This window comes from Pipistrellus hanaki, assembly GCF_964339955.1.
Source record: "Pipistrellus hanaki genome assembly, chromosome: 12".
NCBI lineage: Eukaryota > Metazoa > Chordata > Mammalia > Chiroptera > Vespertilionidae > Pipistrellus > Pipistrellus hanaki.
The window spans coordinates 15,524,175-15,548,168 of NC_140514.1; the positions used below are offsets into that span (position 1 = coordinate 15,524,175).

A 23,994-nucleotide genomic window follows, 5' to 3' on the forward strand; every position below is an offset into this window, starting at 1 on the left:
TCTTATTTTCGGGGAAACAGGGTAGTAGCTTCTACTGGGGTGGGTGACAATGGAAATGGGTGACAATGGAAATGGCAAATATCTATATGGATTCTAGATAAATTTTAAGAGGTTTGCTAAATTGGGTGTTGGGGTTAAAGGGTATGGAATCAAAGATGACTCCAAAGTCTCTGGCACCTTACGAAGGTAAACAGTTAAATCTTCTACAATGGGACACTAACAATTTTTAGTGACTGGGGCAAGCATTTCTGACCACCCCTCCTTAAAAAAAAAAGGGGGGGGGAGGCTAACTTGAAGCAACTATGGCTGTTTTCCTGACAGGACCTGCTATTCCATGAAAAATATAGTGGAACTTTCTAGAGATCTGGGATTTTTAAAGTTGCAGACACTTCTTTATCAGCCAAACAAGCTAATTTTAAGCCTACAGACATGTGCATTACCAGGGTGAGACCCATCCCCCATTCTTATGCAACAGATAAGTCTCCTGGGAAGAAAACAAGAAGGGAAGATCATTTGAATAAAGAAAAAAATAAGACATCAATGAGATATAAATTGTGTCTCAACAGAAATTAAAGGAACATTTCAGAATAAATTATTGCTGTGTTAAATATACACACACACACACAATGTATATATGTGTGTATATATATATCTATATATCTACACACTAGAGGCCTGGTGCACAAAATTCAGTTTGCAGGCTGGCCACGCTCCCTGGCAACCCAAGGGGAGGTCCTGTTATCTGGAATTTATTTATCTTCTACAATTGCAACTTTGTAGCCTGGAGCAGAGCCAAGCCTCCTGACATTTTCAGCCTGTAAGACCTTGGTTAAATTATGTCAAAATGCCTTTTTCATTATCTGTAAAATAAAAACAATCCAAGAGAAAATAAAGCTTATGCTTAAACAGAGATATATAGCAGTTTTATGGTGAATAAACAAATTGTGATACACCAAAAATGGAACACTATCAGAAATAAAAAGTAATGAACTTACTGATACACACAATAAAATCATGGATAATTTTCAAAATAATCATACTGAGTAAAAGAAGCCATATAAGTTCCCCACCAAAAGTTGGAAAAACAAACAAACAAAAGAACACTATATGACTGAATTTATGTACAGTACTGGAAAATGGGAACTCATCCACAGTGACAGAGAGCAGAGGAGTGGCTGCCTGGGGAACAGGGATTGGGAAGGAGGAGAGATTACAGAGGCTGAGAAAACTTTTGATGAGTATGTTCATTACCTTGATTGTGATATGTCTTCACAGATTTACACACATTATAACTTACCAATCCATACATTTGAATATACAGTTTATTATATGTCATATTTCAGAGAGAAATTATATTTAATAGGTTAAAATACACATGTAAAACAATATTAAATGAAAATTACTATTATAATTTTAAAGTCTATGATTCATACTTGTTACAAATTAAAATTTTTTTATTATACTTCTATGGGGGGCTATAAAAATTAAATAAAAATAATGCCTATAAAGTTCCACGTTAAAGGAAATAAATATTTCAGCATAAGTCTGTCAAAGTATCAAAAGGATTATATTAATTTTTTATATTGAGTGTGAGCAAAGTATTATGCTAGAGGCTTTATACAGATTATTTCATGAAATCCTTATAACAATCTTTTGAAAATCCATTTTCCATATGAAGACATAAGAAGTTCATAATGGGTATGTAACTTGCTGAATGAAGTTCATATGGTAAATAGAAAAGGCAAAATACTCCGCTAGATCTCATGGACTCCAAAATCCATGGCAATAATTTTTTTACTTCAATGAAAGGAAGTCACCTGATTGCTGGCTTTAGAAAGGGAAGTCTCACAGAATCTAAACAGGTGACAAGACCTTTAGACTTGGAATTCTACTACATCAAGTGAGTAAATTAGCATCACTTACCATATCTGCAGCTTGATCTTCTTTCCTTGTAATTCAACAGTTTTGATCTTAAAGTCTATTCCTACAAAATAGAAGGGGGGGGGGGAAAGGTAAATTGTATCTGGCTCTGAACTGAGCTATACTAAAATTAACTGGACTAAAACGTATTTTTAAAATATGTTTGTGTATGTTTGGCTCTAGATAGTCACTAAATACTCAATTCTGAGCAAATGTGTCAAATTTTAAACCTCAGTGTTAATATATAAGATCCAAGATGGTAGAAGAAATAGCTATAGAGAAAGAATGAGTTCTTACAATTAGGAAACTTTTAAAAAGTACAATTTAAAATATCTATTGCAAAGGAATAAAACGTTTCTTACGAGGAAAGAATATAGCCTTCCTAGCTTGCAGAGCAAAAGAAAACCATAAGGGATAAAAGGGGTCATTTCATAATGACAAAGGGATCAATTAATTAAGGCATATGCATTTAATAATACAGAGCATCAAAATACACGAAGCAAAAGTACTGCAGGTCCCACAGAATCTGCTATTCAACCAACCAAAATCTCCAGCTTGGCCCCACTATGTTTGCCATACCCAAGATAAAAAGGGCCACTTGTCTATTTATAAACCTCAAATTACAATATTTACAGCCTCAGACCATGCCTACCTACACTTGCCTGATTTTAAGATATACACCTACCTGTTTAAGATATAAACCTCATCCAAGACTCCATGAGTTTCCCTCTCCATCCCACCTTGTCTATCTTCAAACTACTTAGCAGTAGATGAAGGAATTCCTCATTCTTTTCTGCACAAAAATTCTCTTGGTGTGTCTACCTCTATGGCTATTCATTACTGGTTTCTCCTCATCACTCTGACCTTTTCTAAAAATTGCAATGAGCCCTGTCCAGGTCATCCTGATACACCAAGGCTTCGGGCTCCATCTTAGGTGAGGGCACATACAAGAATTAACCAATGAATTCATATGTATCCTCTCTCTCTAAAAACCATTTGTAAATAAAATAAAAATTGCAGTGAACTTCTCTTTTCTATCTGATTCCCTTAATTTCCCCAAATTTCAAGGCTTTAAATTCTACACATACACTGATAATTCTCAAATTTGTATCATAGCCCAGATCTTCTCTTCTCTGAACTTAAAACTTAAGATACCCAACTGCTTATTGGCTCTCTCAAATCCCATCTTCACAAAGATTAGCAAAAGTGCTAAAATAGTCAATAAAGCCCTACACATTTTTACCCCCCCCCCCCCGACCTTTTCACCTTGCCCTCATCACTTTTAATGCCATCTTGCTCTGATCTAGCTAGCTGTATTGGCTTCCTTGTTGTTCCACACATAGAACAGGCAGGTTCCTACCTCAAGGCCTTCGCATATACTAATTCCCCCAACCTGGAATACTCTCCTCTATCATGGCTCCTACCCCTAGCTCCCCTACACTAGCTGTAATATTTCCCCATGTCCCCAACCACATGTCCAATGTCTGTTAATACTTCATCTCTCTTCCTTACTTTTTATCTTTAACGTTCCTCAAATATACTGTATATATTTACTTATTCCAGTTGTTCATTATCTGCCCCCCTTTGCCAAAATAGTAGATTCATAAGAGTAGGGATTTTTGTCACTTTAATTCAGTTAAATTCCCAGTTCTTAGAGCTATATCTGACATATAAGCAGGCATTTAAAAAAATATTTGTTGCCCTAACAGGTTTGGTTCAGTGGATAAAGCATCAGCCTATGGACTGAAAGGTCCAGGTTCGATTCCAGTCAAGGGCATGTACCTTGGTTGTGGGCACATCCCCAGTAGGAGGTGTGCAGGAGGCAGCAAACTGATGTTTCTCTCTCATTGATGTTTCTAACTCTCTATTCCTCTCCCTTCCTCTCTGTAAAAAATTAGTAAAATATATTTTAAAAAATAAATAAAATATTTGTTGAATAAACAGCTAAATGATGTTTTCCAGAGAAAGTAAAAGGGTACCAGAGAAGACATATAGATACTTCACCCTCATGAAAAGAACAGAAAGTAACTTTAAAATTATGCAAGAAAACTTAACAACAAAAAGAATAGTTTAGACTGAAAGACCCACTGCATCCCATCCTATGTAATTAAAGCCTAATATGCAAGTTGACCGAATGGCAGAACAACTGGTGGAAAAACTGGTAGCTATGATGCACACTGACCACCAGGGGACAGACACTCAGCGCAGGAGCTACCCCCAGCCCACAGGCCCCAAGCCAGCCAAGGCAGGTGCCAGTGGGGGTCCCCATATTGCCCTACCAGTTGCCCCACAGATCATCACTGATTGCTGCCAAGGCCTAGGAACCTTACCATGCATGAATTTCATGCACTGGGCCTCTAGTATGAATAAAGTAAAATCTATACCAAGTAATATCATCATGAAATTTCAAGACATGAGGAATAAGAAACTAGGCTAACAAAACAAACTAAATTAAACAATCAAGAATGACAATTCTGAAAGCCTCAAAACTTCTTACCAGCAACACTAGAACCCAAAATGCAAAGGCCATCTGGGTCTTGAGGTTTTATTCAGAAAAATTTTAATTAAGAGTCAATTTCTTTTTTCTTTTTGTTAATCTCATCCGAGAATATTTTTCCACTGATTTTTAGATAGTGGAAGGTCAAGGGAAAGAAACATTGACATGAAAGAGACACATCAATTGGTTGCTTCACATGCACACCCCAACCAGGACCAAGGATCATGCCCTTGATCAGAATTGAACCCTGGATTCTTCAGTCCACAGGCCAACGCTCTATCCACTGAATCAAACTGGCTAGGGCAGAGGTCGGCAAATTCATTAGTCAACAGAGCCAAATATCAACAATGCAACGATTGAAATTTCTTTTGAGAGCCAAAATTTTTAAACTTAAACTTCTAACGTTACTTCTTCAAAATAGACTCACCCAGGCCATGGTATTTTGTCGAAGAGCCACATTCAAGTAGCCAAAGAGCCACATGTGGCTCATGAGCCGCAGTTTGCAGACCACTGGGTTAGGGCAAGAGTTAATTACTTTAATACATGTCTACATACTCTATCAACTACTAAAGAAGAATGGTGAAATATCCAACTATGTAATTGTAGACTGCCTATTTCTCTTTCCAACTCTGTCAGTTTTTGCTTCAAGTATTTTGAAACTCTGTTAAACTATACTAGAGGCCCAGCGCACAAAATTGCACGAGACCCAGACTCGGCGCACCATGGGACCCAGTGTCAAGTTCTGCCGGCGCCACGGGACCCCATCAATGCACTGGTTGTTACAACCCCTGGGTTTTTATTATACAGATAATAAAGGTGTAGTATGCAAATTGTCCTCTTGATGAGGAGTTCAGCCAGGGAGCGGGGCCAGCCAGAGGAAGGGAGGGAGGGAGGCCCCAGCAGCAGTAGGTGGCCGGGGGAAGGGAGGGAGTACTTGGCCGGCAGCCAGCAGCCACGGGACCCTACAGTGCATGAATTGCATGCTCCGGGCCTCTGGTTAAATATATAAATATGACAAATGGACACATTTATCACTGTCAAAAAACCCTTATTCCTTAAAATATAACCCTTGCTCTGAAATATACTTTGTCTAATATTAATATAGCCACTTGAGTGTTTTATTAGTAGCTTATTAGATGTACTACATTTTTTTTTAGTGGTTGTGCTAGGGCTTATAATATACATCTTTAACACCACCATCTACCTTCAAACAATTTTATATTGCTTTTTATATAAATACTAGAACTTTACAGTAGTATACTTCTATTTTCTCCCTCCTATTATTGGGCTTTTAAAAAGCCGTACTTCTACTTGTTATACGTCTAAATTTTACTTTTTAAAACATTAATATTTTGCTTTAAACATTCCATTGTCTTTGAAATAAATTAAAATGTGAGGAAAATTTTTTTTCCTTTTCCACATTTTTACAATTTCTTATCCTCTTCATGCTTTGTGTAAATTTGAGTTTCTATCTGAAATAATTTTCTTCGGCCTGAAAAACTTCCTTGAAAATTTTTAATGCCAGCAAGAAATTCTCCCAGCTTTTGTTCATCTGGAAAATGTCTTTATTTTGCTTTCATTTTGAAAGATATTTTTGTTAGGATTGTTTTCTAACGTGGTAGTTTTTTCCTATAAATGTTACTCCATTATCTTCTGACTAGCACTGTTTCTTTTTCCCCTTTCTCTCCCTGAGAGAAATGTAAACTTAAGAAACTTTTTATTTTAAAATGATTTTACAGAAAACTTGCAAAAATAGCAGAGTTCATGTATACTTTTTATCGATCTTCTCCTAATGTTAACACTTACACAACCATTTATCAGAAACAAGAAAGTAACATTGGTACAATGCACCTTTTCTGAGCACTTCTTTGTTTTCTGGCATTAATGATGTTCCAGGAACATCTTGCATTTCTCCTACCTCAGCTCTAGGAATCAACCAGTTCTTTGAAGAGCCCTGGTTGCTTGCTTTTATTGAAGATTTGTAGAGTCCAAGATCAGGACAGTAAGCACGCTCTTTGCTACCTGAGTGTCATTACTTTGAGGCCTTCCCACAAAACAGATTAATATATTTATGTATACTAATCCATGTACATACACATGTCTACAATTCCATACCTAACTATCTATCTATCTATCTATCTATATCTATATCTATATCTATATCTATATCTATATATATATATATGATAATCAGTTCATACTTACACCTCTGATTGCAATCCAATAGCACAAGAATTCCATCTAGACTTTCTCCTTTTCTTATAACCCTCTTCTTTAACAATTAGAAACCTTGTTCTCAGTATTTAAAATTTGTTTACTTATATATTCAATTCTAGTATACAGTAAATCCACTCTTAATGTAGTCAATAGGTTCTTGGAAACTGGGACTTTGATAGATGCCATTCTCAGAGGGTCTTACCCACTCAGACTTGGACAATTACACACCAATTCACCTAACATGCACATCTTTAGGATGTTGGAGGAAACCAGAGTACAGGAGGAAACCCAGACAGATATTGGGAGAATGTACAACTCCACACAAGATAGTGATCCTGGATTTTGCTTCTCATCAATGTTGTAATGAAACAATGTTGAACAAAACTACATTATTTGAGGACCTGCTACATACATAAAGTAATTTCAGACTTACTAACCAATGCCCTATGAGAAACTAGGTTTGTTAAATACAATACTTGCATACTATTTCTTTTTATCTTCAGTCTTACAGTATCTAACCAAAATACTATTTTCTAAGGTTACTTTGATTATTCCTTCTCTCTCCTCAGTATGGTTGTTATTAATTTGTAATATAGTTTCAATTGCTGACTTACATTTTTTTTTCATGAAAAGTCAAGTTTGTTATTTTTGTCGTGTGTGTGTGTGTGTGTGTGTGTGTGTGTGTGTGTGTGTACATATTTCCCCAACCCCCCTCTGGCTCAAGATTTCTCTTTATAAATGGTTGGATTAGGATATGACCCAATGTATCCTACCTAGGCTCATTAGGTCTATGGAATTATAGCTTTCATCATATTTGGAAAATTTTCAGCTATTGTTTCTTCAAGTATTTCTTCTGCAACCATAGAATCTTAGACTCCAAATGCACATATATTAGACTACTTGATTAGACTACACATCACTGAGGCTCTTTTTTCCCCCAGACTTCCCCAACCCATGCTTCATTTTTAGTAAGTTTCTATTATCCTTTCACTGATCTTTTTTTAAAAAAAATATATTTTATTGATTTTTTACAAAGAGGAGGAGAGAGCGATAGAGAGCTAGAAACGTCGATGAGAGAGAAACATCGACCAGCTGCCTCCTGCACACCCCCGACCGTGGATGTGCCCGCAATCAATGTACATGCCCTTGATCGGAATCGAACCCGGGACCCTTCAGTCCGCAGACTGACGCTCTACCACTGAGACAAACCGGTTTCAGCTTATCTTTTCTTCTGCAGTGCCTAATCTGCTATTAAGCCCATCAGCAGAATTTTTCATTTCAATTGTATTTTTTTTTAATATATTTTATTGATTTTTTACAGAGAGGAAGGGAGAGGGAGAGAGAGTTTGAAACGTCGATGAGAGAAAAACATCGACCAGCTGCCTCTTGCACACCCCCCACCAGGGATGTGCCTGCAACCAATGTACATGCCCTTGACCGGAAACTTGGGACCTTTCAGTCCGCAGACCGACGCTCTACCACTGAGCCAAACCGGCTTTGGCTCAATTGTATTTTTCAATTCTAGAAATTCTAATGTGTCTTTTTTACATCTTGTCTTTCTCTTATGCTCACACTTTCCTTTAATGCAACATCTGTCTTCTAAATTTATCAACCTTGTCATTTCTAGGTCTATTGCCATTTACTGATTTTTCTAGTAGTTAAGGGCTACATTTTTCTATTTCGTCATTATGTCTAATTATTTTGTATTAGATTAACATTTTGTGTATTTTGTCAATGCATAAATTTTTTATTCAAATAAATTTTAAACATCCATTGCTTTTAAAAAATACATTTTTATTGATTTTAGAGAGAGAAGGGAGAGGGAGAAATGGGAACACCAATTAGCTGTCTCCTGCATGCTCCCTACTGGGGATCAAGCTCACAACCTGGGCGTGTACCCTGACCGGGAATGAAATCATCAACCTCTTGGTACACAGGACCATGCTCAACAGAGATACACTGGCCAGGGCAATGTATGGATGTTGTAAATGTTAAGTTTTATTCAGGTAGGCAGCTAACTTAGTTGAGAATCACCATAATCCTTTTGAGATGTGTTTTTTCAGCAGTTTTAGTGTAGGGCTGGAGTAGCCTTTTCTCGAGTTACTTTAGCCCCACTCCTAAGGAATGCCATTTCTGGGGGGGTCTCTCCCAAATGGCCCTGATATTCAACGAAAGCTCTCCACTCTAGCTGGTCAGAACTAAAATATCTTCTAACTCATTATAAACTTTGATACTTTTACCAGCTCTCTGGTAATTGTTCTTCCCCCAATAGCTATTGTTTGTCCAGCCCATGGAGCCCCATGCAGCTTAATATCCAGCCAAAGACTCAAAGAAACTCCTCTGCAGATTTCTAGATTTGTTTGTATAACCCCATCTTCAATGGTAATTAATTCCAGCCTCCCCAGGCTCTCATTTCTATTTCCTTGGCCCAACAGGCCTGCCTTGCTTTGTTTAGATCCTGCCCTGGAATCTAGTTTAGACAGCCAGGGAGATGGAGCTCAATTTGTTTTCCTTCTCTCGGGGATTGCAGTCCTGCCCTGCCTGTTATCAAATTTCTAAAAAAAAGTTGTTTCATGTGTTTTGTCCAGTTACCTAGCTGTTTAAGGCCAAAGGGTAGTCTGGTACCAGTTACTCTATAATATCTAGAAGAGAAAGTTCTCAACAGCTTTACTGTCTTCTAAAGATGAAGCAATCCTTAATCTCTTTTGGAATATGTTCAAAATAATTTGAAAACTCAACGAAAATCATGGACTGCCTACCTTTGCTCAGTCCCTTTGCCTTCTATTATTCCATGGTGTTAAGCAAATTATTTTATTTTACTACTCCAGATCTAGCCACCAGCAACAGTGATACTGAATTATAAATATGTATGTGTGGTAGTCTTCCTTATCTGTGGAGGATATGTTCCAAGACTCTCAATAGATGCCATGGATAGTACTCAGGATAGTACCAAACCCCACATATATGGTGTTTTTCACTGTATTTATGATAAGGTTTAACTTATAAATTAGGCACAGTAAGAAATTAGTAAAAATAGCTAATAATAAAAATAGATTCTAATATATTGTAATAAAATTTATGTGAATGAGGTCACTTGTTTTAGCAGATCCCTTGCTAATGTCTTTATATAGGCTCAATTGCTTTCTGGTACAACAAGCTGCTCTCAATTGGGAATACATTTTCTGTTCATGTCTTCACACACAAATTTAGTGCTTTTTCCATATTAACCAAGCATTTAATCATGCACTTTTTTTTTTTTTAGTTAACAATGCAAAAGCAAAACTAGCACAAATTTTTTTCCTTCTTCACAATTTCAAGGATAGCAGATTTTTTATTAGATCTTAGCAACTTCAGCATACAATTTTTTTTCTTGCCTTATTAAGTCAAGAACTTTCCACCTTTTCACTTAAAGAAGTACGTTCTCCTTGAATTCTCTCTTTAGCATGTCTGAATTGCTAGCATCACTATTCTTGAATTTTGGGCCCATTAAGTAAAATAAGCACCTGTGATTGAGCTGCAGTTGATCCGATAACTAACACAGCTACTAAGTGACTAACTGGGAAGGTCTAGTATACAGTGCTGACACTCTGGACAAAGGGATGATTGATTGCCTTCCTGGGTTGGATGGGGCAGAACAGGGCATTGTGAAATTTCACCATTGCTACTCAGAAAGATGTGTGATTTAAAACTGACCAATTATTTCTGGAATTTTCCATTTAATGTTCTTGAACCAAAGCTGACTGCAGGTAACTGAAACTGCAGAAAGCAAAACTATGGATAAGGAGGGGCTATTGTATTTCACATACATACCTATTCATTCTTCTCTAACTGCTGTTAAAAACTGGCAGTTTCCTAGATTACTAGTCCTTGGAGCAAAAGCCAGTCCTGTCAGGCCAGATGCATGTGAATAAATACCACCTCAGAAATCACCATACTCAACAATAAGGTACTTATTGATTTAAGTAATGGAGGAGGTTGAGAAGGTAGAGACTGAGGGTAAACAGGAAAGAAGAGCAGTTTAAGGTGCTTGATATTTATTAAAAATCTACTGATGAAAATGTAAAGGTTTATTTATGAACTCTCAATCAATTCTAATCCACTGATCTGTATGTCTACCTTTAAACTAGTACCACAATGTCTTGATTACTATAGCTTTCTTGTAAGTTTTGAAATCAGATAGTGTGTCTCTTCAACTTAGTGCTTCTTTTTCAAAATTATTTTGGCTATTCTGGGTCCTCTGAATTTTCATTACTCTTAGGAGCCACTTGGCAACTTCTACAAATAAGTTAGCTAGGATTTTGGTAGGAATTGCACTGAATCTGTAGATCACTTTGGGCAGTACTGCCATCTTGCCTTCTGATCCACAAATACTGGGTATCTTTCCATTTGCTTAAATCTTCTTTAATTTCTTTGAAGAGTGTTTTCAGTATGCAAGTCTTGTACTCTGTGTTAAATTTATTCCTAAATACTGATTCTTTTTGATGCTATTATAAATGAAATTACTGCCTTAACTGTTTTTGTTTTTTTTTTTGTTATTGTTGTTATGTAGTAATTTTAGAGAAACTCCCTTAAATCATAAGGTCATTAAGATTCTTAGAAGTAGTATAGAGAAGACAGCTGGGAAATCTGATAAATTCCACAATACTAGTAGACAATAATATAAAAACAAGAAGAGCAACACCATAAAAATCAAAGAATTAACATGTTTCTCTGTGCACAAAAAGATATGCCTTTTGTCACCCAGCTAGAAAAAGTTAAATTTTCTTGTTCAAAAATTTGATTATCTGTTAGGTTATATACCATACATCAATAAAAAATACAAGTCCAGTGTGGATTCATTTTAAAAATTAAGAAAGGCAGTATGGAGCACAATAATTAAGAGGACACCGGCAAACAGTCTCTGGCTCTGCCGCATACTAGCCGTGTTGCACTGGGTGAAACTTGAACCTCTCTAGAAGTACCTCTGGTTTCCCCAACTACAGTATGAATTATGATTTCCAATATGTTGTGAGGGTCAAATGAGTCCCTGTGCTGACCCCCCAATGAAGCTATTAAATTGGTTCTGAGTACTACTCTAGCTACTCAACTTCAGCCTTCTCCGAGTCTGATGCTTTGCCACTAGTGAGACAAACTGTCCATCCTCCTTGCGGCCTGTTCTTATGTTTTTCTCCTGATTAGACATCTTGACCCAGTCCAAACTGTATCCCAGATAAGAGCAAACAGCATGACTCTTAGATCAGCAACTCTCTTGTGAATCTTCCCCGAATTTGCTCACTTATCTCCAAAACTTTGTCTACTTTCCACCTACCATTCCCTTTAATGGATATTACAACTTGTCACAAAATAAAAATTATTTTATTTTTTAAAATATATTTTTACTGATTTCAGAGAGGAAGGGAGAGGGAGAGATAGAAGCATGAATGATAAGAATCACAGACCGGCTGCCTCCTGTATGGCCCGACTGGGGATGGAGCCCACAACCCAGATATATGCCCTTGGCTGGAATAGAACCTGGGATCATTCAGACTGCAGGCAGACGCTCTATCCACTGAGCCAAACCAGCTAGGGCAATAAAAGTTATTTTAAACTGTTAAAAAATGAATTCATATACTATCTCTAAAGGCCACCAAATTGTCAGACTCTAGGACATTTTGATTAACTGTTTCAAATTTATTAATACATAATGCTAATCTCCACATAATGTCATGACAACCTGTCATTTGGTTCTGATACTTTTTAAAAAAATATATTTTTAATTGATTTCAGAGAGGAAAGGAGGGGGAGTGAGAGGTAGAAACATCAATGATGAGAGAGAATCATTGACCAGCTGCCTCTGCATGTCCCCTCACTGGGGATCGAGCCCACAACCCAGGCATATGTCCTTGACCAGAATCAAACCCGGAACCCTTCAGTCCGCAGGCCAACACTCTATCCATTGAGCCAAACTGGTTAGGGTTGGTTATACAATACTTTTACATAGGAATACTTTGCAATGGTATTTGTTTATTTTGTATTAGATAAAAACACAACTACTTTAAATTTCTGCTAAGTTATTTGGCTTCCACAAACCTTTACCTCTTCCTCACCTCTAGCTTTCAGCTCAGATTTTATTTTGTCTATAAAACAACAACAAGGACCCTTTCAAGCAACCTCTTCTCTAGCTTGTTTATCAGATGACAAAACATCTGCTTAAACAAGTTAAATCTGCAGATTCATTTAGGATACCACCAGCCAAAGCATAAAACCATTTCATTCCAACAGAGTAGTGGAATTTGAACATTGTTGGTATGTCTCTTGCCAAATAGTTCCAATAAAACAGTGTAAACTTAGCTACAAAGAGAGACTGCAAATCCAGTAAAAGATGTAGTGAAAAATGATAGGGGAGAACTACTGAGCCATTGACAATGAGGAATGAATATAGGACTAGAAACAGAAGAATGATAGAACAAATGGACTTAAAAATAAAATTATATTAACAAAATATTAACAGTTCCTTAAAAATGAATGCTTTAAAATATATTTTAATGACTCTATGTTCACATTATATAAGTCAAAATTAAGTTTAAAGGACCTTATTTATACAATTTTGTCAGAAAAAGTATGCCAACCCACACTAGAGTCTCTCTCAGTGCTAAATGGTAACTAAGAATTAAAATTACAGCTGAAACCGGTTTGGCTCAGTGGTAGAGCGTCGGTCTGCGGACCGAAGGGTCCCAGGTTGGATTCCGGTCAGGGGCATGTATGTTGGTTGCGGGCACGTCCTTGGTAGGGGTGTGCAAGAGGCAGCTGTTCGATGTTTCTCTCTCATCGATGTTTCTAGCTTTCTATCCTTCCCTTCCTCTCTGTAAAAAAAAAAAAAAATCAATAAAATAATTTTAAAAAAAAGAATTAAAATTACAACCTAAATTTGTCAAATACAAGATAAAACCTGCTTTCACAAGTTTCATTTAATTTCTCTATAAGTTCTAAACATTTTTGTTTTCCATCATTTGCTAGGAAAATGTTTACTATGTTGAATGAATTTCCTTTAAATGACTTTTCTCAGTACCATTATTTCATATTATCCTATCATTTCACTTTTCATTTATGTCAGTCTCTCCTACTTGATTATAAACTGAATTAGAAACCAGAGAAGTAATGAAAGAAGTATACTACCAAATCTCAAACTTTTTGTTCTAAAGACCCCCACCCCCACATACTCCTAAAATTACTGAGGATCCCAAAAAGTTTTTGTTTATGTGGGTAATACCAATTTATATTTACTATACTAGAGATTAAAACTAAGAAAAAAATTTACTTTAAAATAATAGATGCATAAATAACTTTATATGAAAAAACTAATTTTCTAAAGCAAAAATAAGTTAGTGAATGGCATGATTTTATAGTTTTGTAAATTTAGTGTCCAGCTTAACAGGCAATTGGATTTTCATACCTGCTTCTGCAATCTGTTACAATATGCTATTTTGGTTGAAAGATATGAAAAATGTGGGGGGGAAAAGTCTAGTTGCATACAGATATGTAGTTGGAAAAGGAGGATCATTTTAAGAGCCTATTCAGATAATTCTAAATATTCGCCTGGGACACTATAAAAGTCAATAAGTGATAGCTTCTTAGAGATTAGTTACAATGTGGAATCTGAAACCGTATCAATGAATATTTCATATTACATTAACTCCATCTGTTACTTTATTTTTTGATTGGATCTTTTTATCCATGCATGATTTTATAATATCATGTATTGGGCATTTGGAAAATATTAGTTCACTACCCAGTTCTTCCAAATGTTGACACATCTCATTACACAATACAAAAAAAATCACATTCGTTAATATTACCATGGACATCATCAGGGGAATCTTCTAAGTACTGGAAAGCTGTCAAGCTCGTGGAGGGAGACAAAATTTTCCAATAAGAATGTATTGTCAGATGAAAAATGTTTTAAATATATGAGATCATAGAGAGGTATAACACAAATCAAAAATTCTTAATTTCAAACCACCATTAAAATACAAGGAGGTGCATCAGTGGTCCTAGTCATAATGTACAGTATTCTCTTGAGGAATATGTATTAACTGATATACTAACTGCTATCCAAAAAAAATTAAAAACAAAATATAAAACATAAAACTTCTACAAAAGAGGTATGTTTGCTTAGCTGGCTTTAATTAAACCCTGCCCACACAGTCTGAGAAAAATGACTCAGCAAGACTCAGCCCATATGCTAACAAGAGTTAAGAGATTAACACTATTAAGTTAAACACATATTTCTCTAACATGCCCAATTTACAAATATAGAAAGAGGCTCAGAGGTTAAATGACTTGCTTAAGCTCACAAATTAAATTAACTCTGATTAGAACCCTTCCTCTTGGCTCAATATTTTAATATATTTGGCATTAAAAGACCATTTCCAGGAAAAATTAAAGGCTCATGGTCACTGATAGGTCCTTTTATAGTTTCTCATGCTCCTTAAAGATTAAATCACTCAATGTATACATGAGTTTAAATACATCTTTGATAAATCTTTATCTAGAACAGTGGTCGGCAAACTCATTAGTCAACAGAGCCAAATATAAACAATACAACGATTAAAATTTCTTTTGAGAGCCAAATTTTTTAAACTTAAAACTGTATAGGTAGGTACATTGTTATTAACTTAGTTAGGGTACTCCTAAGCTGGCCTTTGCTAAAAACTCAAGGGGCCAGAACCACATGTGGCTCATGAGCCGCAGTTTGCCAACCACTGAACTAGAAACTTCAACTACAATCCATTCTGCATATTATCTGGGCCAGCCATCTTTTTTTAAATTTAAATGTCACATTCCTCTCAAACGTTTGATGGGATTCAAATCCTTAGCACGGACTACCAGGCTCTGCATGATCTGGCCAACACCTGCTCTTCAACATCTGTTTCTGTTCTCCCTACCTGACTCACACCAGCAACACAGAACTCCTTTCAGTTTTTGAACTCAAAAGCCTACTTTACTCACCAAGGACCTTTTTGTGACTATTTCCTCTGCCTGGGATGTCCTTCCTCTCCTCACTCTTTTCTCCTACCTTACTTCTAATCACATTTCAGATATCGGCATAAATGTCAGTTTCTTAGGAGAGCATTTCCTGATCCACCTTCCCATGCCCTGAAATAGTAGATTAAGAATAAGAACCTCCATTTATTCTGATTTCACATTTCTGGTTTGGTCTTTTTGTTTATTTGATAAATACTTATCATCCCACCAAAGTGCTGCAACTAAGGGGATCACTAAATCTGTTTGACCAGAAGAGTCTTCCTTTGTCATGTTTTCCAACATCCTGTCCACATGTATTAACTGCTTCAGATTTTACACATTAACACAGTTGCTTTAAAGTAAGTGTAGACAATGGAGGTTGGGGGCGGGGGGCTGTTGTATGCATGCATATAAACACAACCAATGAATACAAGACATGAGGGGACTGAGGGAAGGTGAAGGCATATGGGGGGGGGGGAGGTAGGGGAGGCTGGGGGAGGTCAAGGGGGGGAAAAAGGAGACATAGGTACTATTTGTAATCCTTCAAACAATTAAAAAAATGGAAAAATAAATAAATAAATGGGGGGGGCGCAAAAAAAATTAAAGTGGAGACCTTCAACTGGTACTAAAAATTCTGCCAAGGACTTATATTGTTATGTGAGACAAATGTGCAATGTAAACAGTAAAGTAACACATAGTTAAATCTAAAAAGATTACCAGTGATAACCTGTCCCTATTTCTCAATCCTATACAAATGCAAAATACATTTCCCCTTCCAGCACAGCAAGCTGATATCAAGTATAATAAAAAGCAGCCAACTCCTCTGGTCTTAACAGATGCTAGGAAGAGAATGCTTAAAACTGTTGCTTCAACAAGATGCAAAAAAAGTCATCAGGTTACCAGTCAATGGAATAAGTAGAAAACATGGAAAATTGTATGTATACATGAAATGTGCATGAACAGTTCTTTCAGGATATACAGAGTATAAATGCGTTGGCTACAATGATTTTATCGTTATTTTATAGTGTACATTTGTAACTAATCTAGATATTTTGCAATAAGCCTTTTCAACAATTTACTCAGAGAAAGTTTATATTTAAAGTGACAACAGTGACATAAAGAAACAAATCTGAACAACAGCATTTATTCTAAAAGTTAGTATTTACTGTAAGACTGAAGATGAAAACATACAGCTGCAAAAGATGCCTTTACAAAACATCCTAATGCTTAACTTTAATCAAATGAGTGTTCTGAATTGATTTTTCATTTTTTCAATTCTACAATTTTTTGCCCATTAAAAAAAAGAATAATTATTCATCTGTTAGATTCATTACCATAAGAACTTCACAAAAAGATCACAGATTCAAGTGTATAACATGTTTCAAAAAGAAAAACCATCATCCCATTAATAGCATGGTATCTTTTATCCAATTCATGGAATCATTCTGTTGAAAGTAAAACATCTGATACCACTGTACTGTGAATATTATTTATGAATTCAATAAAAAGTATATAACACTAAAGATAATTTTTTTCTTTTACTGATAATGAGAATGCAAATTCTAGTGGTTTAGTATCATAGTAAAAACAGTATTCCTACTAAGCAAAGAAAAATAAAAAATCCTACAGAACAAAAAACATACTTGGAATGACTGCAGAATACACATCCTATAAAATAAGAGCCTAATATGCAAATTGTCCCCTTGACTGGGAGTTCAACAGGAATTCAACCAGTGGACGGGACTGACCCAGGGCAGGGGTTGGCCCTGCCTGATCAGCTCTGATTGGGGCACGCCGGCTGGGCCCCACCCATGCATGAATTCATGCACCGGGCCTCTAGTTATTCATAACTGCATACAAAAAGGTTACAATATGCTACCAACTAAAAGATAAGCTAAAATTTAGAAATAGTGACTGAACTATAAAATTTATTATCAACCCGGTAAGTACCACACACTAGCATGCAAGGCAGTATGCGATTTCTATTGCATGTGTTGCCAATCATATTTTGATAATTTTTGAACCTGTAAAGAACTACTTTGTAAATTCTTATAAATGACTCTTCTAAATTTTGTTTACATTTTTAAATCCATTGGAAGTATTAAAGTCTTCAAATTATTGAAATACCCAAAATGTCTTAAGGTTTTGAGGTCTCTGGTAAATTGCAGTTATTGAAAATAAAAGATTGCATACAGGAAGTACCAAACAAATCAAAGCATCTACAATCTCCAATTTATCAACCCTAAAATACAACTTAGAGGACTGCAGAAAATTCTATTTTTTAAAAAGCAACACAACACTGTTGTGAAAAAAACATTCTTCATAAATTTACAAGAGACATGGCATTAGAGATATAGTGAATAGTTATATGAATGACAAAAAGAATATTCTTCGTGGATCATGATTTTAAGTCAAATACTGTATTGATACTAAAAAAAAAAAAAAAAAAAGTTTGCTCTAACGAATACATTCTTTTTTTTGTATTATTTTATTTTTTGTTAATCTTCACCAGAGGAAAATATCTTCTCAGGGAGGGGAGGAGGGAGGAGGGGGAGGGAGAGAGAAACATCAACAACACACCAGAGGATGGGTAATGAACCCAGAAACCCAGGCACATGCCCTTGATTAGGAATCGAACCAGAGACCTTTTGGTGCTCGGGCCAGTGCTCTAACCACATAGCATATCAGCCAAGGCTACATTCATTTTAAAAAATAATATATTTTATTGTTTTTTTTACAGAGAGGAAGAGAGAGGGATAGAGAGTTAGAAACATCGATGAGAATCATCAATCAGCTGCCTCTTGTAAGCCCTCCCCACCCCCCACTGGAGATGTGCTTGCAACCAAGGTACAAGTCCTTGACCAGAATCAAACCCGAGACCTTTCAGTCTGCAGGCCGACGCTCTATCCACTGAGCCAAATTGGTTTCAGCTACATTCATTTAAAATAATAATAATATTGTCTATTTAAAAATGCATACCGAGGTTTTTGTGTGCATGCTTTGTTTTTTGGTGTTTTTTTTTGGGGGGGGGGGGGAGACGACATAACAATAGTGGGAGAAATGTTGATTTGTTGTTCTACTTATTTATGCATTCATTAGTTGATTACTGGGGATCGAACCTGCAATCTTGGTGTGTCAAGACAATGCTCTAACCTACCTGGTTACATATAATTACACTACCTTGGTGTGTCAAGACAATGCTCTAACTAATCTACCTGGCCAGGGGCACATACTCACTTTTTAAAATAATTTTTGAAAATTGTTTTTGAATAGACAAAAACAGTATTAAATATTTCAATAAAAATCAGCCCTCAAGCCGAAGCCGGTTTGGCTCAGTGGTGGAGCGTCGGTCTGTGGACTGAGGGGTCCCGGGTTCCATTCCGGTCAGGGGCATGTGCATTGGTTGCGGGCACATCCCCGGTGCGGGGTGTGCAGGAGGCAGCTGGTCAATGTTTCTCTCTCATCGATGTTTCTATCTCTCTATCTCTCTCTCCCTTCCTCTCTTTAAAAAACCAATAAAATATATTTTTAAAAAAATCAGCCCTCAAAATAAGGGTTTGTAAATACATACATTTTGACAAATAATGTAACTATCTTTAGCACACTCTTTTACTCTCAATATGTTCCAGTTTGGATGATAAATTAGATGATCACTCCAGTCATCAGGCATACTCAATTTTATTCATGGTTTCCCCATGACCTAGCACAGTGCTTGCTCACAGTGCTTCCTAACTGAACAGCTCATTCCTCAACCTATCCAATAGTTTATACAGATTAGAGACCTGATATAAATGAATTCACAAATGTCACCTACTATAAACTATTTCAGTTAGATATTATCAGTTACTAGTTGCCCAAGTTAGAAACCTAACTGATCCCTTGCTCTCACCAATCTTGTCCCCAACATATAATTACACTAACTCAAATCTATTTCTTTTTAAAAATATATATTTTTTTTATTTCCAAGAAGAAGGGAGAGGGAGTGAGAGACAGAAATTCATTTATCGGCTGCCTCCTGCACACATAGAGCCTTCAACCTGGGCATGTGCCCTGATGAGGAACCAAACCGTTATCTCCCAGTTCATAGGCAGACACTCAACCATCGAGCCACACTGCCTGGGCCAACTCTATTTCTTTAATATGTTAATGCTTACCTTCCTAGCTCAGCCCCTCCTCATCTCTCTCTTGGATTCTACCCAGCATTTTGCAAATCTTCTGCCTCCATGAACTCCCATGTTAATAGTTTAATATGCAGCTCTTCATATTCTGTTTTACACAAAGTATATAAAGCACACATTTTAAACAAAAAGGTCCTATCTTTTATCTGAAATCACTGTCCACTATTTCAAACTTTTGATAACTTAGAAAATCCAAATTCCTTAACAAGACTTTCAAACCTTCTATAATCCAATCCAGCCACAATTTATATCCTGTACATCTTCCACTCTAGCCTCTTTATATCATACTACCCGCAATCTCCAAACATATCATGTACAAACAACTACATTCCTATTCTGTTCCCTCTACCTGAAAATAGTCCTCAAACCCTGCACCTTACTAATCATGCTTTAAGGCTCAGCTTAAATGACCTCTTCTGAGGCCTATACTCCCAATCAGAACTTACCAGGCCCTCCTGTTTCACACATAACATCTTTACATAGCTTTATTATAATTTTACACATTTTACTGAACAGTTAGGTGAGCAACAGGATCACTGAATTGTGAACTCTTTGAAAGAGAAACTTTCATATTTTTTTCTTTTCATCTCTATACAAGCATCATGCCCTTTATACACAATACAGAGGCCCAATGCACGAAATTCGTGCAAGAGGCTCGGCCCTCACAGCCTTTAGGAAGTCTGAAAGGTCGTTCGGCTGTCTGGTCTAATTAGCACATTACACTTTTATTATTATAGGAAACCCAACAAGAGGCCTGGTGCACGAAATTCATGCACGGGTAGGGTCCCTGGACCTGGATGGCAGTCAGGGCCTTCCTTCCCCTGGCTGCCAAATGCTGGGTGGGGCCTCCCTTCCCTCTGTGCCATCCCCTGGTGGTCAGCGCATGTCATAGCGAGTAGTTGAATTCCCCAAACTCCCGAGGCGACAATTTGCATATTAAGCTTTTATTATATAGGATAAGTGCTTACTGAAATAACTAAAATCCCTTGGTATTACCCTGGTTGAAAAGACTTTTCACCACAATCCAGATTTCAACCGCTAACTCCAAAAAAATTTAATCACAAGGAAATATGTACCTCAGTTGTTTTTATTGTCAACAATTTTCTTTCTGTAATACTCTATCAAAAGAGTTAGAATAAGCCATTAAAAGTGTTTCCCAAACCACCACTTTCTAAAGTAGTATTTTTAACTTAAAAAGGTCTGCTGTATTTTCATTTACAACAATTTTTTTAAAATCTGGAAATTACCAGACACATGCTATGAACTAAAATTTAGCACTGTTCTAATGTATTTTAAGCAAATACAGTTAATTTGAGAGAAAACTAAAAGCTCTTTCTCAGTTTGTTTGCCATTGGCAAAATTATCACATGCCCAGCAAGAGTCATATTCTCCGTATTTAAGTATTAACAGTACCCAGATAAATGTCCTTGGAACTTCACAAACGAATTTTTTTTTTCTTTCCAAAAAACAGAACCAATCTTTCTGAGGTCTGAAAATGAAATAATTTACTTCAGATTCTGAGTATTTACTCAAAAACTGAATACCAACAAATGCCAAAAATGGAAAATAATAGGTCATAAGAGTTAATATGTAATAGGTGATAAATAATTTAATATGTATTATGCCATAATAGGTACAAAAAAAGCATTTCTGACAAAAAATTAACACAAATACCATATAGGTACAGAAAGGTGTAGATTTCAAAATCTACAAAACAACATATGATTATAGAATTTCAAGCCAGCATGGGACAACACTGTTTTCAGGAAGATGTGTTTTAAACAGTCAAAAACAAATTAACAAAGATTCTGAATTATTTACTCTTGAAATTAAGTTAGGCTATAATGCTTTCCTTAAAATTAATATTTAAGCCATGGAGTGACTCAATTGGTTGAGTGTCATCCTGTGAATGGAAAAGTTGCCAGTTCAATTCCTGGTCAGGGAACATACAGGAGGCAACTATCTCACCTCTCCCTCCCTCACCTTCTCGTTTGCTCTCTCTAAACATGTCTTCCAGTGAGGATTAAAAAAAAAATACAGATAAATAAAAAGCCCACTATTCTTCAGCAGGCATATTAAGTTTAGAGCATGGCTGACCTCCTGAAAGTCCATCTTAAAGGTTAGGAATAAGCCAGTTTCACAAGGTGCTATTTATGGCTCTGACATTTACACATCTGTGCAAACCCTTTTGAATCAATTTAAAATAAAGAGATTACTTATTTAAAGGTATTCTTCAATATGGAAAAATCCTTATATTTATCTTCAAAACTGATCCAGTCACATTTCAAAGGAATTATCCTCTCACAATCTTAATACTTGAGGATTGGTGTACTTTATCCAGGCTCTTATTTTGTATGAGTAGCTCACAGCTCCTTTCAAGGCACACAAATTTGTGCACTGGACCCCTAGTCTATAATAATAAAAGGTTAATGTGCTAATTATACCGGATGTCCTTCTGGATGAAATGGGGGGGGGGAGGGGGAAGGCAAGGCAGAGGCAGCCGTGGCAGCAGCAGAGACTGAGACCCTTGACAAATCTCATGCACCAGACCTCTGGTCTATACTAATAAAAGGGTAATATGCAAATTGGTCAGGATGCCCTCATAGTAATGACCAAACAGCAGGCTGCGTGGGGCGATCAGAGGAGGGAGGGTGGAAGGGGGCAGTGAGGGGTGACCAGACCAGCGGGGTGGGGGCAGTTAGGGGATACCAGGCCAGTAGAGGGGGGCAGTTGGGAGCAACCATGCCGGGGGGTAGGGGGGCAGTTGGAGGTGGGGATCAGGCCTAAACCGGCAGTCAGACATCCCCCAGGGTGGTCCCAGACTGCAGAGGGTACAGGATGGACTGAGGGGAACCTCCCCCCCCCCCCCATCCATGCACGAATTTCATGCACCAGGCCTCTAGTATAGTTATAAAAGAATACCCAGGCCCAGCTAGTGTGGCTCAGTGGTTGAGCATCAACCTATGAACCAGTAGGTCAAAGACAGAAGCCTGGGTTGTGGGCCAGATTCCTAGTGTGGGATGTACAGAATTAATGATTCTCTCTCAGCATTGATGTTTCTATTTCTCTCTCCCTCTTCCTTCCTCTCTGAAATGAGTAAAAATATGTTTTAAAAAAAATACCCAGGATCCTTGTCCCTTGGAACTGTTTGGTATCTTGACTACGATGGTGACTTACACTGTGATAAAATTGTAGAGAATTTAACACACACACACACACACACACACACACACACACACACACACATAAAAATGGGGAAATCTGAATAAAAATAGTGCACTACAACAAATGTCAATATCTTGGTTGTAATTAGTTTCACAAAATGTTACCATTGGAAGAAACTAGGCAAAGTGTACAATGGAGCCCTCTGTATTATTTTTTACAACTGCATATGAATATACAATTGCCTTAAATAAAAATTTCATTTAAAAAAATTCTGCATAAGCATTGCTATTGATATGAAAAAAAAGACAAATCAACACTGTCCTCTGTCTGATTTTGATGTGTTGTATTTTTTTGAGTCTCCAGAATAACATTTTTTCCATTTTCTAATGTTTTACAACCTTGGATGCTTTGTTTCTGGGTCATACTGGAAACTTAATGTTCCAATACCAGTTGCTGTATTCCTCAAAAACATATTATTTTTCATCTCTGGAAAAAAGAATAAATATCAAGCAACCACTTTTGCATGTAATCCTATATGGCACTGTCATCAAAAAAAATTTTCCTTTTGGATTTCCCTTCAAATGAGTTTTCTTCACCAAATTTTTATTCTAATAATCTTTTCAAATTCCTTTTCTTATAATCCATATTGCTTACTCCATTAATTTCCAACATTTATCTATTTAAAGGAAGCAAATTCATGACCTTTACAAGACTTGTATCAGTTTTATGGATTTAGACAATGTTCTGTTAACCGCAACACCCTCTGAAGCTCCTTTAAACTTTCTTTATGACCTATCGATATCTCCATAAGCAGTTTTCCCATGCAGATCTCACTAGCCAATCAAACAATTTGTATTTTGTGCTAAATAACAATTGTAAATTAACACCACAAGGCTCTGCTTCTCTATTCACCATACATGCTACCACAGAAAAAACTGGGCAGCCTTGTACTTTTAAAACTTAAAACAGAACACCATTATTTTTTCTATCATTCTTTCCACTTTACAAATCAAA

General features: G+C 36.6%; 1 protein-coding gene across 1 annotated transcript in view; it reads right to left on the reverse strand.

Moving 5' to 3' along the window:
- RAB10 (RAB10, member RAS oncogene family) overlaps window positions 1–23,994 on the reverse strand; it is a 44,919-nt gene that overhangs the window by 13,123 nt on the left and 7,802 nt on the right. The window contains exon 2 of the mRNA XM_084901417.1: window positions 1,924–1,984. Coding sequence (XP_084757543.1) covers window positions 1,924–1,984 — 61 coding nt within the window. The remainder of the gene's footprint in view (window positions 1–1,923; window positions 1,985–23,994) is intronic.